Raw genomic sequence first — 19081 nt, 5'->3', positions numbered from 1 at the left:
AACAGAGAGTTGCTGGTGGCCACTGAACTCCAAAGTACAAAAAACATGGAAGCCAATGGCTACCAGCAACTGTTTGGTCACCAACATTCTTCAAAATATCTTCTTGTGTCTTCAAAAGAAGGAATAAATGTATACAGGTTTATTACAGCATTTTCTTATTTGGGTGAACTATCCCTTTAAGATATCTTCTGAAACTCTTGATGAGACTCATGTGAGATTTACTAGTATATATTTCAGTATCTCAAAAATCTGAGAAGCAGACCAAGTAAATGTCTTCATCTGCTCTCCATTTATTCTCACTGCTGTCTAGGAGAAACGATCAGAGATCTCATTCCTGATTTTTCTTTCCTAAGGGTATTGTCCATTAAATTCACTGAGAGTTACCTGCGGAACAAAGCAGCTCCGGACAACAGCCTGTGTGCCAAAGAAAAAGATAAAGGAGATGTGCAAAATGTAATAATCACTGACCAAGCCTTCTAAAAGCACAGGGCAGTGATGACATGAGACCAGTCTGACCTGCAGATATGTCTTAATAAACAAGAAAAAGATGAGAAGATCAGATGGCGAGATTGAGACAGAAGCTGTAGGGGGGATCGGCGTGATCTCTGGGTGATGTCAGAACACTCAGCATTTCCGATCCATCGCTGAACATAGAAAAGACACCACAGAGATGAAGAGCTGGTATGTTAGAAAGCTGGTTACGGAATAGGGTTAGGAGAAAATACATCCAGAATTATTGTTAGGAAGGCATATATGGAATTCATTTTACTTCCACAACATTATGTGAAATTCAAAGAGGAAATGAAAAGAGCAAGTTATTACTTTTCAGTGACTTTTTGCGCTAATGAATCATGCATAATATCACCAGGAGCGTGTACAAAGAAAGTAAATGGAGTCAATTTTGATTTCGTATTGTCTTTAAGATCATCATTTTAAAACCCTTGAAGAAGAGGGTGATTCTATCACTCACTTTAATTTGGAACATCCCTGCAAATAGTATTCCATCCCCAGAGTGTATTTCAAGGGCACAACAAGACATTTGCTCAAAATGTCACCACAGCAGGCCAACACAGTTTACCAGGACCAGATCAGGTGATTTGCTTCAGGCTTATTATTTATAGAAATTACCCCCAAAAAAATCTTCCCAATGGACGATTTACCTCACTGTACTCAGTGATGATATAGAAGAAATCTCTCTCCAGGAAGCTGGTGTAGAACTTGAGGATGGCAGGATGGTTCAGCTGAAAGAGAAGCTGAGCCTCTTCAGTGGCACGGCCCGTCTCATTGGGTTTCAGACTGCCTTCCTGCACAATAAACGGTTCCACAGAGAGGAGGGTAAAAATTTTAGGAAGCAACATATCTTGAGTTGGATTATAACATGTAAGTGCAATGAAGAGAAGCTTGTTATTTCAATGCTGAGTGCAATATACACGACCAGTCAAATGCATTGTAAAAAATTATTAATTACATAAGAAAAAGTACAATTTTTGAACGTCTCATGCTCATCAAGGCAGCTTTTATGTAATCAAAGATAAAATATTGTGAAATAGTATTACAATTTAAATTTCTCCAAAATTTCGAATGGTAGTGTATCACAGTTTCAATAAAAATATTAAGCAGTAAAAACAAGTTTCCAACATTGATAATAGTAAATGTAATAATAGTAAACATAAGAGAACATTCTGAGGGATCATATAGCAATGAAAAACTATTGCTTCTGAAAATTCAGATGTTCCATTGTAGAAAAAAAAATACATTAAAATTGTAAAAATATTTAAAATATACAAAAAAAAAATTACTGTATTTTTGATCACTTAAATGCAGATTTAGAGTGAGTTGATAAAATAAATGAAAATAAAATTGGAGTTTTTTTGGGGCCCAGAGAAGTTTGGACATGCCCTAACATTTGTGTTTTTTTTCAGTTGCTTATAAGCATCTAAATGGCTAAAGTCTAATATCACTGTAATCAGCACAAACTAGGCTATAATAATATAAGAGCAGCATGTATTTACATAATTGTGTTTTTGAGAAAATAATGTTTATGCGTGGTTAGTGAAAAACTAAAAATGTTAAATCACTTGAATTAGGCCATAAAACACATACTTTTGAGAACTGGAGCTTGTAGCCAATAGTTTTTCTTTTCTTGTTTACTCACTCACAGAAAACAATACATTGATTGAAATTTTCTAAGACTTTTTGTGTAGAAAGGGTCTATGTGAGAGGGCGTGAACTATCAGCATTATGTTGTGATTTTCACCTGAGAAGACAAAATAATGAGCTGCATAATGAGTCTTTCAGTCAGGTTTGTGACCGAGAGGGAAGAGTTACAAGAAAGAATGTGAGGACAAAATAAATGTATATAATTTTATGTTTGTAGTTTATTTAGAACACATTTAATTATCCCACAACATAAATTAATATTCACTTGCGAGTGCAGATAAAAAGATTATTAGGAACAATCAAAGCTGACTTTCAAAGCTGAATCTTTTGCATCATAACTCCAGTCACACAATCTATCAGAAATCCTTTTAACAATCTGATTTTCTACAACAACAAAAATATGTATTGGTATTATTATTAAAAATAATCTTGAAAATAGCTGATTTTGGATAAATTGAAAGAACAGCATTGTTTGTTACATTTGTTACATTTACATTTATTTGTTACATTTATATTATTTACATCAAGCTTTTGAATGGTATAGTCTATATTGTTATTGAAACTTTATAATGTTTCACTTGATTATACACAGGAATTATAGTTTGGAAAAGGTCTAACTAGTAAAATGTTTACACGTTATGTGAAAACTAGTACAAGTATATACATAAATAAACAAAGACTTACTCATGTTTATGATCTCTGCTGAATAAAGCGCTTAATTCTTTTTTTCTGAGGAAATCCAAAGCTCAAATCCTGAGGTAATCCTCATCACATCTTCTTGGGGTGAATTCTGTTTTGCTCCTCTCATCGCGAAGCAAACATTAATATAAAAAAACATGAAGAACAGTCTTGCTGCGTTGTCTTCTGTTATGGAATCTGAATAGTGCGTTCAGCGAGGGGGTGTGGTCACATTAGAAGATAATGAAGGGAGACGTGAAAAACGAACATCGCGTTGTTTTCATATGGATTACTTTATCACAGAATATCTGTTTTCGGCAGCATTTATTTAGTTTCAAAGTAGACATGTCAGGCTTTTTATAGATATCCCTCTCATGTCTCTTCGTTGAGTTACAGTTCATTTTAATGACGCGTTTGTAAATGAAGATCAGCGCAGAGCAAGGCTGCAGACAGCACACCTTGTTTGTTATCTTTATTTTATAAATGCACAAAGTTTTGTCATTATTATGTCTGAATACAAATAAAAGTAGACCCTTTACAGATTCGATTGATGTATTGCTCTTATCTGTACGATCAAAACTGAAAGTGTTATTTAAGTTATTTTCAGGGTTATCAAGAGAAAATGGCTCATTACGCGTTTACGAATGAATCGCCTCCAGAGGGTTAAGAATCCTACTTTCACACGAAGCTCAAGACTGACAGCTTATACAACCAGGAAAATTTAAAAAATCAAGTTTTTAAAGAGTGATAGTTTGTGGGTTTTCAACCTGTCATCTTATTGCTTGTTCAGCCTTTAATTTTCCACATTTTCTCTTCATTTTCCTACTTCCCGTGCCCTTTTCACCGCTGCTCAGATGCCCTGTGTTTATATAAGCGTCACGTCCCTCAATTACCAGCTGTAACCTGGCCCCAAAAATGTAATTTAGGGAAAAACAGATTGTTTTCCCTGACCTTTTCAAGCCTGAAGGGATCGGGAAGCCACTGCCACACTGCAAATTCTGTCTGTCATTAGCTCATAAATTATGAAGGGTCAATGTAATTATTTTGCTTTTAGTGTTAAAATTGAGGGAGAGACATCCACTGACAGAAAGTTGCCTTGGCCTATTTGACCTTTCGCAATGAGAAGGAAAAAAGAATCAGCCACCTTCTGATGCATTTCAGAAAAAAAACACTCACACTGACACTGATTTAAAATGAGAGAAAATCCATCTGAATGAAAACAATAAGCATAAATTATCACACTGTTATTAAATTCAGAAAACCAGTGGTCATGAATAATGCAGAACGTGTGAACATTAGCCATTTTTAAAAATGAAGAATGATCTTGGAATGAATGATAATTGGAGAGAAACTCTGTGGAGGATTATTTTTCCTCCAGTCAGCAGTGAATATGACTGCCACGTCTGCTGATCAAACTTTATGCACATCATAATTCAAGTTAAAGCGACAAATAAGGAATGCTCAGAGCGGCTAATTTAATCCCATCGGCTTTTAGCGAGAAGAAAAATGCAAATGAGCATTTAACACAAGGCAGGGATTTAAAATCACATTTTAGTGACCTTACTTCCCAACCTTAAGGGAGTTAATAAAAAACCACCAACAGAGAGGAACGCACTGCATCTGCCACCTGGTTTCACTGTAAATGGGTTTTCAGGTTGTTGAAGGAGGACTTTCATTTACCTCTCCTCTCTCTACTCCTACATTCTGTTCTTTACTCTTCATACTTAAAAATTATTACAGAAAAGCGAACTGGTAAAGTGCACTTAGGTAGCTCAATGCTGGCCTTATAGCTTTCATTCATCGTGTTTTCCTGGAAGCTGAGACATGGTCGTAATAGGTAATGTGTTTTTAAAGATGCAGGAAACAATTCCTTAATGAAGCAGTTCATTCAGAATGAAATATTTTGGCAGCCCAGGTTATTCCAAACCCATATGACTTGATATATGGGCAATGGCGCATTTAAGTACAAGGGGCAAAAGTATCATAAGATTAATAAAAGTCATCCACTGTATGTGATTATCAAAAAGGTACATTGTCCATAGTATAGCAATGTATTAAGCTCACACACAAGTGACAAGCAGTTTTTGTTTTCAAATGTGACAAACATGATCGAAATTGTGTATGGAATTTGTGTCACGAAACTCCTGATCACATGGATTCATATTTGAAATTTCTTGATTTCATCTGTAAAATTTCACCAAGCAATGGTAAAAGCGATGGTAAAGGGGCAGGCATGTAATAAACAGACAGCTAAAAATCACTGTAACTGGATGTGTAGTCAATAAGTTGAAACTGATCCGATTTCATGAACAAATCATTGAGGATGATTTTGTGAATCTATATGGTATGGAGCCCCTATGAGAACATGGTGATGGAAAAAAAGAAATAGGAGGAAAAATTATATTTAAATATAATTAGCTAGCCTTAATGCATTTTTTTTCTGCTGTCCATTGCTATGGTTATCACTAAGTCAGTCATTGCAATTTTGAGAGTGAATCCCACATTTATATGCGGATGTTATTCCCAACACTTTGCAGCATGTACATGGCGGCTGGTCTTCTGAGCAGCATCAAATGCAAAACATTTATTCAAATTCTGAATGTGATTATATGCCTAGAAAGGACATAGACCACCTCCTTTATAATCAATAAAAAGCTGTCTCTGATTTTAGTTCATCGCAATCTCACAAAGTTCTGTTGTAACCCATGAAGCTTTACACTGCACAGAGAATCTCTTATTTATTTGTCTACACTTTCTTTGTTATAATGAGATGATTCACAAACAATGCAGAACTCAGCACTGGCCAAAAACTGTTTTCAGCATTGAGTTGTTTCCATCCAATGTCTTCAAGAAATCAACATCAAACCTCTGATGCTCTTCAGAGCGCAAAAACAAATATTCACCATGTTTGTCAAATCTGTTTCGCCAATATGCTCTAATTATAGTATCAATTTAGGGTGCTCTTGTTTACGTTTGAGGGTGTTAGCATAGTTTTTCCTCCCACCTCATTATTTCCATTATCAGTTGTTTTGCAAGAGAATGATAATTTTCTTTTGGAGCTAATGCTTTGAAATATTTCTTACAAAATAATTTCTGTAAAACAATATCAAATTTTTTCCATCATGTTCCTTTAGCAACTCCATATCTTGGTCAAGTGATTCAGAAGATCTGAACCAAAAGAACAATTAGTTCATGAACTGGACACTACATGGAACTTTGTGTTTTCCTACGGAAAAATAATACCAAAATCACTGCAAATTAAATTATATGAGAACAAGTAAATGACGGCAGACCTTTCTTTCTTTTTGTTTAACTATCCTGTCAACCTTTTCAATATGCACAACAGAACATTTTGTGCACTTAATACCTCTAAAATGGCACAATACCCCCAGGGAAATATGGCAAGATTTCTTTATCATGCTATAAGATATCATATATCTCTAGAGAGAACTATAACTAATGCTCAACTTTAAATTAAATATTCAAGCCCAAGTGATGGTTAATGTAGGTTTGCTAGGTGTGGACTACTCATATTGCTAAAACCAACAATAATTTTTTTTGCATGTTTTGAAATATTGCTTCGGTTTCAGTTACACGTCCATATTTTTAACCTCCCCTAACGAATAACATGTCCAACATGATCAACTTCATGATGTGATGTAGCAGCTCAAATAACAACAATGATTTGGCACAAACACTAGGCCGCACCACTCTGGAGCTCACATAAGTGAGACTCACTTCAATGGTGAGACACACAAAGAATCATTACATTGAAGTATGACAGGTCGGTCTAATTTCGAAAATCTAATTTGGTCCTGGCCACTTCCTCTCATGTCTCATTAGAGCTAACATACCTTGATAATGCATTATGTCACAAGACCAATCGAATGAACGGGTGAGCTGATGTTGTGGAAAGCTGTTTACACTCTGTATTATGGATTCACATTAGAAGCTTCTACCTGAATAATGATAAGTGATCAAAAACAACAAGATATCATGATCATCCATAAAGCTGTTACATCATCCAAGATAATATGTTCTTGTTTATCCAATTCAAGTAAAGGATCCAATTACTGGACAAATTAAACTGTTTACAATTGATCATCACCAACCTACAGTTTACATGTTCATACCATGTCAGGGATTTTATCTTCTAGCACTTTTCATTTTTTCATTAACATTTAACATGAGGCAGTTATCTGTGACTATATTGATGAAAACAACCTCTCTTTCTTTAATTTGCTGTAGTATATGAAATATATCGTACAATATATGACAATTGATTCAGTCTCATCTTGTTAATGTAAACATCCGCTAATCAATGTTCTCTAGTCTGTAAAATAATGAAGAATAAATAGTCGCGTCATGTCAAAGCAGATCATGCCTATTTTACCAGGACTGTAATACAGTATTGAACCTTGACATTAACTTTATTTTGAAGATAGATTAAATACAGGTATCTACAAGACTGTCAATTCTCTTTAATACGGTGATATAAATATAAAAAAAGTGATACAGAATGACCATATACAAGCATACTCTGCAAATACAGTATACTTTTCTGTTGTGTTGGTACGGTTGCCTGATAAGCGCAAAGCGAATCCATTATTTAATTTAGTCTAAATGTAAATATATGTGAGGTTTTCATTTCAACCTGCACAATATATGTTTATTTAAATCCCAGGCATTTTTTTATGTTTGCAAGAATGTAAAGAAAAGCTCAGCTAGACCTCTTCTGCAGGAAATGGTTTACCATCGCTAAAAAACATCAATCACTGATATCTCCTGTGGTGAATGATTGAAAACACGTTCATGTCCCATTTTTAAGTCTCTCTTTGGAGGCGTTGAGGCAATTTGAGATCTATTTTAAGGATATCGGAAAGCTAAGCAAATAACCAACCACAAACCTTTGCAATTTTAACCTACATGGTTCCATATTCTTTTTCAACACTGAGATCAGAGGAAACAGGTATGAACCGGTACAGTAAATGACAGGGCTCTTTTGATCAAATCCTGCTCATTTTCACAGTCCATTTTATCCAAAGCCTTGGCCCAAATTAAACTGTCACCCCTTTTCTGTCTCTCGGAATTGCAGACAATAATTACATCATCCAAGATCATCACAGACACAGGTAGACCATTTAAAAACATTTAGACTGGTTACAATACGAAGGGGTAACATATTCATCATCAGCTGAGCAACTCTCTCTATAAACTTGGAAAAATGTTTTGCCTTTTGAAGTGTTAAGGTCAGATAACCTTAAAAGTCGCAATTACTATGATGTGTAATGTAAAAAATAAATGGAGAGAAAAATCCCCATGATATATGAACCAGGTCAGTGAATGAACCAGTTTAAAGGTCTGGAATCAAACGGATGTAGCAGCATAGACCAAGAAAGCCCCAAATCTGTCATGCATTGGTGTGCAAGGAAAGAGTACCTAAGAGAGACAGAGTAAAATCAATAGGTGGAGAGAGACCAGTCTGTAAGAGAATCTGGGCACCTACAAACAATCTGGGAGATTTGTGGTGGACCTGGACCCAAGTGGGAGGTTGCACAACTGAGAGCTGGATCATGAGATGAGCAGAAACAAGCACTGCTGCCAGGTCTCCAACGAATCTTGTCTGACAGGCAAATCCACAGAGGACATGCTGAAAGTGGGCTAGCAGAGCTGAAGAGAGAAACATTTCCCTCCTTGAGTGAGACTAGTCACTTCTGGCCTCTGAGAGGAGAATAAACAAATGACATGCATAATGCTCCAGATTAGCTACAATTGGTGTTCTGGAGTTCATGAGAAATGTCTGCTTTGAGACCAAATGATTCATTTTAGTCAGATCTTAATGAACTGATTCATCCAGTGCCCAAAAGCTTCTGAAATATTAGTTCACTGACATCAACAAAATGTGCATTCAAAGGTAATGCTTGATGACTTACAGTTCTTTTGTGTAGTTTTAGAAGCTTGAAAGCTCAATTCATTGTAATTGCATGAAAAAAATGTGATCAGTAATAAACCTACATAGTGCAAACAGCCAAACCTGGATATTTTAGGCAATATTGAACTCTTGGCCGGGACGTGTCCCGTATGAGCAGTGCATATGGCCACCCTACTGGAGGAAGACTTGAAAGGCTCAGAATCAGCTGCTTGAAGTCCAGTGAGAAGTTTCCAAAATATATTTTTTTTTTCCAGCAGGACTTAGCAACTGCCCACAGTGCCAAAACCACTTCCTAGTGGTTTGCTGACCGTGATATTACTGTGCTTTAGCCAGCCAACATCCCTGAGCTGAACCCCTTTGAGAATCTTTGGGATATTTTAAAGAGAAAGATGAGAAACAGTCAATTCAACAATACAGGCGAGCTGAAGGCTGTTACTAAAGAAACTTGTGCTTCAGTAGTGTCTCAGCAGTGCCACAGGCAGATCACTTCCATGCTACACCACACTCATGCTGTCATTTGTGATAAAGGAGCCCCGACCAAGTACTGAGTGCATAAATAAACTTACTTTAACTTACTTTAAAGAACTTGAGTTTTTCAGTTTTGACAATCTTTTTAGTAATTTATTGATCTTAGGAAATATTTAAATATTTTGAGATACTGGATTTTAAAGTAACACGGGTAAGCATAAGAAAATGACAAAAGAATTGATTCCTTTTGGGTTATTTATTCCAAAACGCAATATAAATTGTGATACCTTAACTAGGACAAAGTGGTTAAATAACAAGTTTGCTATTATAATTATCTTTGTCCCTTAAGTATGTGGAGTCATTTAGAAAACAACACCGCTTGGCGATCACAGTGGTACTTTTGGCACATTTGTGAGACTATTAATGAACACCAGAGAAGATGACCGGCGGCTCTTCTCTGCTCATACTCATTTTTATTTTTCATTTTAATAGAGATGTTGTTTGTATAAAGATCACCCTTCTCGAAATGGCTCCCCATCTGGATAAAATACAGGTTGTGTCACACTGAATATATATTCAAAATTGTTATATGGTTCATATAATCTTCATTCTTTTATAAAACAACTTTTTTTATCATACAAGAAAACTAGATGGAGATTGGTATTCGTGCACCAAAAAGGACAAAATAAGCATGATAAAACAGTCCTGTAATATAAGTCTCCAGTACATGAATTTAAAATAATAAATGAGATGTGAAAACAAAAACAAACCAGAAGTAAACAATACAGTATGTGTAAAACAACCTGTCTTAAAATGTATTAGAAGGGGCCTCGTACATCAAAAGCATTATTTATCATCACAAACAAGCAATAAGCATGACCCTAAAAACATACAGTATCTACAGCTTTACTTCATCATCAGCCTATATATACCAATTCCAGTCTGACTATATAAAGCATTCCAGTAAATGCTGAAGCAGTGGCTTCTTAGAAAGACCTGCTATGGGACCCACAGGATGTGAACCCTACTTTTGGGACAAATCCGGAATAGGACGTCATTTGTCTGAGCTAATAAAGCCCAGTGAGAAGCCAGCTGGAGGAAATGGGTACGGCAGTCTCGGCTCACAGCGCCCAGCACTGACATTTGGCTCTCACAAAGAAACAAAGGAGTCCATAGCACTATAAGAGCCACTGAGGCAGCAACAACAAAACACACACCCAGCAGGATTTTAAGGCTGAGAGAAGACTAAGGAAGTTGAACTGGTGTGTAAGTGTGCTGGAGAGAAAGGAACCGGAGGTGCGGTGGTATCCTGAAGGTGGGCATTCAGGTTTGGTGCCAGCACTCTGCATGTGACAGGTCAGAGGCTGGCAAACAGCTGCGATGGGCTAACAAGCAGAAAACTGAGGGCCAAAGGAACAGTAACCCGTAGCGTGACGCCACTCTTTGCCTGTGGGCAGCTAAAGCGTGGAGCTCTTCCTAATTGGCCTCCATCTCCACCAGCATCTCTCCAGCTTTCTGTTCCAGCTCCTCGTCTGATATGGGCTTCAAAGTGTGTTGCCAAGCAGAGTGTGATAGACATGGAGAAGAGTTAAAAGCAGCAAATGAACTGACAACATTGTAACTGGCTCTTCTCCAGGCAGTTTGCTTGTGTATGCCAATCCAATTATAAACCCACAGAACAAAGGCTGTAGAAAAGGCAAAATACGGTGATCAAGACAGAGCTCTACTGTCCAAAATCTATAATACACAGATGAAACTATCTATTAGAAATCCAATTTATCTTTAATCGCAGCTGCTAAAAAATATTAAGCAGTATACTTCTTTTTTGTTTTTAATTTATTCCTGAAATTATTTTTCAACATTAAATAATTTCTGAAGGATCATGCGACACAGAAGACTGGCGTAATTGCTGCTGAAAATTCAGCTTTGCCATCACAGCAATAGAATATTAAAACAGAATTTAAAAAGTAATATTCTTAATACTGAATTTAACAATATTACTGTTTTTACTGTATTTTTAGATCAATTAAATGCAACCTTTGTAAGCATAGGATGCAGCTTTCAAAAACATTTAAAAAAAATCTTACGAAACCCAAACATTTGAGTGGTAATTTTTTCAGATATTTATAAGAAGACATGAAACTATAAAGAAAATTACTTGTCTAGGAAAAGATCAATAGTTTAGTGCTCATTGCCACCTTTGACCAGAATCAAGAAGCATGTAATAAATCCACGTATGTAACAGACACTGGCAAATATTTGTTCTGTTCAGAGAGCAATATCCTCATAAAGTAAGAGCTGTTGGTTTTAATTTATTGTGGGAGCTTCACTGTGAACTGGATCTGGGTAAGATGTAATATTGCCATGATCACCAAAGCACCTTATGCCTCCTGAAAAAATGACTCACAATTTCCTTTTCTCTGTTTCGACAGCAAACCTGCCTGTTTAAGACTGCAGTCCTCTACAAAAGCAATAAATCAACTATACATATTCCACAACACATCCTGATGACACCAGTGAAACCTCCCCTCAGGACTGCAAATATAAAAAAGCTATAAGAATCTAGTAAATTGCATAAGACTTTATGCAATTTAGCTAATATTCCTATGACAGGTCATTCATTCTATCCAAGTAAAAAATGTTATGTTCACCTATACAGAAAAATAAATATTTACAAATTTATATTACAAACCAATGAAACCATGAGAGTATTAAAATGATATCACAAATGGTGTGAGATCAAATTCTCTATTATTCTTCCATTAGAAAGCAACATTTACAATTGTTCCTTTCTAATGAAAGAATAATAGAGAGTTTGATCCTACACCATTTGTGATTATAAAGACATATAGTAACATGAAGGGTTCCTCAACTATCGCTAAAGAAAATAATACTGACCAGTTAGTTACAAAGACCAATGCTGCTCCCAGGTGGCTAGACAGAGAAGTGAATTTAGGACCAAAAAATAAAAAATAATATTCTCTAAATATTGGCAAACTTATTAAAATCATTTCAACAAAACCAAAATGTGAACAAGAATATTTTCTCTCCTGCAGAGGATGCATCTAGAATCATTAAAGTCATTAAATCCTGTAGAGAAAATTAAAATTAAAATAAAATGATGCAACTTTAACAATGACTTTTAATTATGCATAATCATAAGACTTCCTATTAGCTTAAAAGCTTACATTCTAAACATTAGAGAAACAGACACATACTGTACAGTATAGACACATAATTAGGCCATGTGCAAATGTGTGTGTGTGTGTGTGTGGGTGTGTGTGTGTGTGTGTGTGTGTGCGTGTGTGTGTGTGACAGTGTGCTTATGGTGGGGGTTGTGTGTATGTGGTTATTTGAAGTACATGCAGTTTTTCCTCAGTTTACTCACCTGGAAACTGCTACAATCTGTGATATTTTCTACTTCAGTTATGAGACATTCTAATTTATGACAGTATGTTATAGCATATTCTTTGCTTACCCATAAATAACAATGCCTTTACTACTAACGTTATATCATGCCCAGAGCCAAATAGAGATGCCTAAATGCATGGGGATCAATGGAGTGGAATTCTCTACACAAAAACCTAAGTATTAGAAGATTTAATTGTCAATGTGGGGCCTCTGGAAGCAGGCTGTAAGTGAATCACTGCCGTAAAGAACATTGGTGGTGAGAAATATTAAAGGACAGTCTCTCTGCTGTTACTGTCATGAAATCAGGTCATTTTACAGTCATGAATGAAGAGCAGCCAAAAGACATGAAGGTCACGAAAATGTAAACAAATTAACTTTTGTGACGTTATTTCTATTTCTTTTGGTTATTTATTTTGTGTATTGTTATTTTAAAGTCCTGTTTTGAAAACTAAGTATATGCAACATAAGTAATTATTATTGTCGATTTTTTTCGTTAACATGATCGAAATATCAAAACAAAAATACAAAACAACAGCTCAGATTACGATGAATAAAAATTAGATTAAGTTACCTAGCCAAATTCGCCACAAGTGCTCACTTTTTTATATATATAAAAAGAATGATTAAAGTTGATGATATATATATATTTTATTTACCTCGCCTGTGCATCGGAAGACCCCGCTCAACTTCCGTGTGTTAAGTCGTTGTCATGGAAACAGTTTAGTGGAATGAATCTCCTTTAGATGGCGCTAATGTGCGATCTTGACGTCAACTAACCTGCGAGTCAGGTTTAAGAATATCACTGAAACTTGATCAGTTATGAGATCACCTAGGCTTAAAAAGATAAAATGATAATAAAACAAATAAAAATGTCACCAAAACTTTATTATGCGTATTTGTCCTATAAGAATAGTTGCACATTTATTTAACATTATTTACATAAAAAAGTATTTAAAAGCAATACAACAGAAAGCAGAACCAATATTTCTTAGTTTAATGAATTTATTAAATTAATTTGAACTTATTAAAGTCTTTCTTTACTCACTGCATTTTCTTTACTATTTTTTCCTTTTTACTGTTTGTCACTATCAATCAATGATTAGGACTATCTGAGAAGTTTTGTCTACTCCCAACGCAGCTGCAACACAATGTTTTTTAGACTGTTCAAATGAAGCACATAAGAAAGAGAACTAGCCAGAGACAGTTCATCTGACATTTTTAAAGACTAAACATTCAGACCCTCAAGCATGTTACAGTACAGTACTGTATCTTCACTGCTGTATATACTGTATAAGATTAACCGTTCATCACTGCGCTGTAGATGGTGGCATCATCCTGTTTCTCTGTGTTTGCAGATCTATAGAAATACAGGAGATCATAACAGTGAAATACTCACAAACTCACATTATGTAAAGAAATATGATTTCAAATATGATGAATTGTGCTGCATCACCTCCATAACTACTGGTCAGATTAAATAAAGCAATTACAGTATGTATTTGACCACAGTTATATGTGTATTGAATGCTCACATTTGAAGCGTTTGTCTGGGTTTAATGTTGACAGATGAATATTCTACTTCATCTTCCTGCTGTATATCCTTGGCTTCCGGTAGGTTTGTGTAAGCCTGACAGCAAACAGATACAAAAACATGTCTTTATCTGCAACTTTCATCCTTTTTTACTGTTTAATGTTTACCCTGCTGAAGAACCAGTTTAGCTCAGCATAAGTGTGTTCTTTTTTTTTATTTATTTTTTTTTGATGAAACTGGTTGACCAAACGAGACTTGCGTTAGCAGTGCAAAAGGTTGTGGGTTCCCAGGGAACACACATACTGAGAAATGTTGTTTGTTTTTGTGTTAAGGTTTTACAAATATATTTACAGTTTTTTGAGGGGTGCTGTAAAGAGAATCCTGGACTTCTTCTTTTCTTTCTTCTGTTGGTTTTCTTTGAGTTTTTGCTTTCCTTCTAAAGTAAATGTGACAGAAATTTAGCTCATACATAAAAACAATACTTGATGATTTAAGGAAAGGGGTTTGATTCTGACAGAAATATTTACAATTATTATTTCATTACTCCTTATTAAATGAATAAAGAAATTAAGAAATGCTGTTGGGAAAAAATGATAGAAAAATTGACAACATACTGGCTGAGAATTACCAGAACAGTTATTTCCTTCAATCCTAAAACATAATTTGATACAATGCAACTCTATATAACGCAATACAATTGATTGAGGCTACATGCAGTTTTGGCAACTTTGTGTCGTAAGTCTTAACCACTGGCCTCATCAGCATTACAAGACTCCCCTGGCAGCTACACAAAATGTACTTTTTTTTGTATTCTTTTTTCTTTCTTTCTTTTATTTGGGCTGACTGTATAGAGCAACTGAGAGATTTATAATATATTGGTGTGTGCAAGTACAGTACAAACAAATCTAAATGTCCTACCTTCTAATAAGCATCACAGCTGCAGTGATGAAAACAAGTGAGAATAAAGACACCACAATAATCAGAACTGGGGACCAGGCGACATCTGTTGAGGACAATATTTTGTTTTAAAAAAATTACTTAAATATGTTAAACAAATCTTGCATTTTCCAAATATGAATATGATTGTTTAGATATAAAAAAGGTTCAAATATTAGTTCGACAAACCTTCAATGTAAATGGTAAATTCTTCAATGGAAATGGTAAATTCTTCAGACACTGTTGTTTTAAAGTTTCTCAAAGAACAAGAATAATTCCCAGAGTCTTTAGCGGTTATTCTGCTGAAAGTGAGGACGGGATCTGACTGTTGAATCAGATCACCGTTCTTAAACCACTGAACCTCAGCTAAACTACCAGAACAGTTGAGAGTGCATGTCAAATTCAAAGAGTCTCCAGGTTTTGTGCTTCCATTTTCTCTTGACCTCCACATGGACACGCTTAAATCTATATAAAAAACAAACAAACAAAAAAACCTCCATAATGACACTGAGAGGTTCCTTTTTAGTAAAAACAAACAAAAAACAACAACAAAAGCATCAGGAGTAATTTTTCAGAGTAAACATTTATATTCACCGTGTACTGAAATATCCACTCCAGGTTCACCTGTCCAACATCCATTTTTCTGATTGGTTATAAATCTAAATTTATACCGTCCAGAATGTGATTGATTAATATTACTGATCAAAAGTGAACAATCCGAGGTTTTGTTTCCAATGTATTGAAAGTTGATTTGATTATTGTTTTCTTTACTATCATAAACATATGGCTCATTTTGACATTTGTCATCGTTTGATCTCACTGAACACCATAGCACTTGCTTTACGTGATTTCCATCTGGATAAATAAATGTACAGTTAACAGTGACATTGTATCCCCTCGCAGCACAGATCGGAGGAGGATAACTCACACACCACTTATCACTGACAACACCTGAGGAGCACAGAATGCTTTATTTAATTAGAATATTTGTTACTGTAGATAGTTCAAATGGATCATAAAAATATTTTTGACACAATATAATTTGAGATATTATCTAGAACATCTATTGTGGCAGTTTTTACTGTATTGTAAAATGTTTTTATTTAACATCCAAAAGTCTGAGCTCAAATAAAAAAGCATTAAATGCATTTTTTTTGTAAAGTACAATAAAGAAAAATAATGGCATAAATTAATAAGCGATGAACAAGCAGATGCAAACTCCATATACAACAGGTAATAAAAAATATTTTCAATCTTTTCTTTTTAATTTTTAATTAGAAAACAAAAAGAACACAAAATAGCAACAGTTTTATTAGAGACCCCAGAATTTGGTCTACATTGTACATTTTCAGTTTATTAAAATCAGCTAGAAATGAATTAGGAACACTGGAAAACAAACAAAATGCATAAGAACACATTTTCTTACCAGGCAGGAGAAGTAGAATAATTCGCAGCATTTCAGTTCACAGTTTCAGTTATTTAGCTTACAGAAGAGGTTTTGTGTGGAGTGTCAAACAAAACACAAGATGAAAAAATGAAGAAGTGATGAAGAATGAAGAACCCTTCAACTGTCACCTCCATTTGAACATAGATGTGAAAGTGCACAATCTAAACTTCATTTGTTATAATTCATGAACGAAAACACTTTGTAAAATTATTTTTATGTACAATTTCCATGGTAATGCACCGTCTGATTTTAAAATGGCTTTCACAGGATGAATTTTGAGATTTTAAGCTTTCAGTTGATATATACTTTGTGATGATTTCTTTAACCTGATCAGGAAAAAGGCAACGAAAAAATACTTTTCGTGACAAAGGTCAGGACTCCTGTTATGATGTAGATTTTTTGAGGGTGCACTATTGTCATAAATTAATCTATTACTGTTGTTATTACATAATTTGTAGGGGTGTAAATGGGATGGTTCGTCACGACACGATATTTTACCGTTACTTCAAAAAAATCTATAATACGATTTCAATACGTTTTGATACAGGAGAATATAAATTTATTGATATTATTATATTATATACCTATTTTAAAGCACCATCTACATTTTTATTTACTCACAAACGCAACCAAAACATATAACACGGACATTTATCTTGAATTTTCACATCCTGTTCCTCAGTTGGGACATTCACAACAAAAAATAGGCCTAGGCCTACATTTTAAAGAAAAAAAATAAAGAAAAATACATAATTGAAAGAATTTACACACAATATGACAACAGCAGTCTTTCAGGTTTCCATGGTAAAATATGCAGTGTGTAAAATAATATAAATAAAAACACATTAATGTATATATATATATATATATATATATATATATATATATATATATATATATATATATATATATATAAAAAATAAATAAAGCTTTTAAAAACTTTTAAAAATTATTTTTTTTTTGGCTGCAATATGGGCTCAGTGCTAAAAGATTTTCTACAGAAAAACTACAAGCACCAGCAGAAAATAAATGCAATTAAAAAAAGACACAAATTAAATAAACAGTGCTTTTCAGGTTTTTCAGGTAGATCTAAAATAGTTTTTCAGACACATAAATATAATAATCAAATGTAAAATAACTGCATTGTCTTCACTGTATGGATTAAATATAAATTAATCTTTATAAAAGTGAATCAGTCAGGTTTTTTTCTTTGACAGAAGTTTTCCGTTAGTCTGCATTCACTTTTAAAAGGAAACCACAGATCCAATATATTGATACACGTGTGTTTTCTTTCTCAACTATGTATATTAAGACAACGACATGTTGATGATGTAATTTGGTCTGTATTTTTTCATCATGCACAAAAAGGCAGAGAGCTCAGTTAGGTATTAGCACGTTGTCAATGCGGCTGTCTGTATGCGTGCACTTTGGATGTGACACCTGTCATGGTTTGATCTCACTGAACACCATACCACTTGTTGTACTATCTTTTTGGATATGTAAATACAGTAAATAAGGACACATGGATTCACTCAAAGCACGGACTGGAGGAGAATAATCCACTAGCACTGACAACATAGAGCACAGAACACTTTATTAATTATAAACAATATTTATTGTGACATTTTTAAATAAATCATGTACAAATATCTAATGAATCACATCTCAGACCACACTGAAAATCTATATAATTTGTATTGTAATCCTGCAATAAAAGGTTTTGTGATAAAAAAAAATGAATTAAAGAATATGTCATATGGAAAGAGATATTTATGTTTCTGCACTATTTTTATGTTACTTATCAAATAAGCAAATCTGAACACCATATATTACAAAAATAAATAAATTTTTTAATAAGACAAAATAGAAACATATTTAGTGTAAACATATTTATATTTTTTCAGGTTATTGCAGATGGATATAAATTAATTCAAATAGTAATTATTATTATTTATTTTTTTACACACACACACACACACACACACACACACACACACACACACACACACACACACATATATATATATATATATATATATATATATATATATATATATATATATATAACTTAATTTAATTTATTTAGCTTACAGTTATGTTTTTATCACTGTAGAGTTTCAGACAAAATATATTAATATATAATATATAAATTAATAAAAAAGTTGCTTAAATGAAAATGCTGATTTCCTTTTCCTTCATATTACTTTCATTACTTATGGTCTCACATAAGGACCAAAAAATTGGGAAGTTTCACAGATTTTTCACAGATGTTTCAATGGTATCAGAAACACATTATAACTTTTTATTAATTTTCACTAAAGTAAATGACTAGGTTATTTGTTGTCTAGATATTTTGTAATGATTTTTAAACACAGTATTCTTTAATAAAGTTTTTACATATGCAATAGCCTAGGTATACCAGTACATGTTTAGATGGAATAACAGACATCAGTATGCAGCAGTGCACAGAACAGAACCACATTTCCTTTTCTATAATACATATATGATCCGAGAAAAA

General features: G+C 34.1%; 1 protein-coding gene and 1 pseudogene across 1 annotated transcript; both read right to left on the bottom strand.

Annotated features, from left to right (window-relative positions):
- Nucleotides 1-13344, bottom strand: part of LOC127974756 (serine/threonine-protein kinase Nek11-like) — a 50400-nt pseudogene extending 37056 nt beyond the window's left edge.
- On the bottom strand, nt 12403-16660 carry LOC127974502 (uncharacterized). Its single transcript, XM_052577838.1, has 7 exons — nt 16543-16660; nt 15711-16067; nt 15306-15581; nt 15099-15183; nt 14532-14616; nt 14182-14276; nt 12403-14006 (listed from the first exon to the last, which is right to left on the bottom strand). Exons 1-7 carry the CDS (start codon nt 16571-16573, stop codon nt 13946-13948), a joined length of 990 nt encoding a protein of 329 aa, XP_052433798.1. The 5' UTR covers nt 16574-16660; the 3' UTR covers nt 12403-13945.
- Nucleotides 16661-19081: the final 2421 nt, after the last annotated feature.

Source organism: Carassius gibelio, chromosome B16 (assembly GCF_023724105.1).
Source record: "Carassius gibelio isolate Cgi1373 ecotype wild population from Czech Republic chromosome B16, carGib1.2-hapl.c, whole genome shotgun sequence".
Lineage (NCBI taxonomy): Eukaryota > Metazoa > Chordata > Actinopteri > Cypriniformes > Cyprinidae > Carassius > Carassius gibelio.
This window is presented reverse-complemented; position numbering and strand designations above follow the sequence as displayed.

Coding starts and splice junctions, on each gene's coding strand:
- LOC127974502 (XM_052577838.1), bottom strand. CDS start 16,573: ATGCTGCGAATTATTCTACTTCTCCTGCCTG. Junction 16,068..16,542: donor TATTCTACTTCTCCTGCCTG/GTAAGAAAATGT, acceptor TGTGCTCCTCAG/GTGTTGTCAGTGATAAGTGG. Junction 14,277..14,531: donor ACAGCACCCCTCAAAAAACT/GTAAATATATTT, acceptor GTTTGCTGTCAG/GCTTACACAAACCTACCGGA.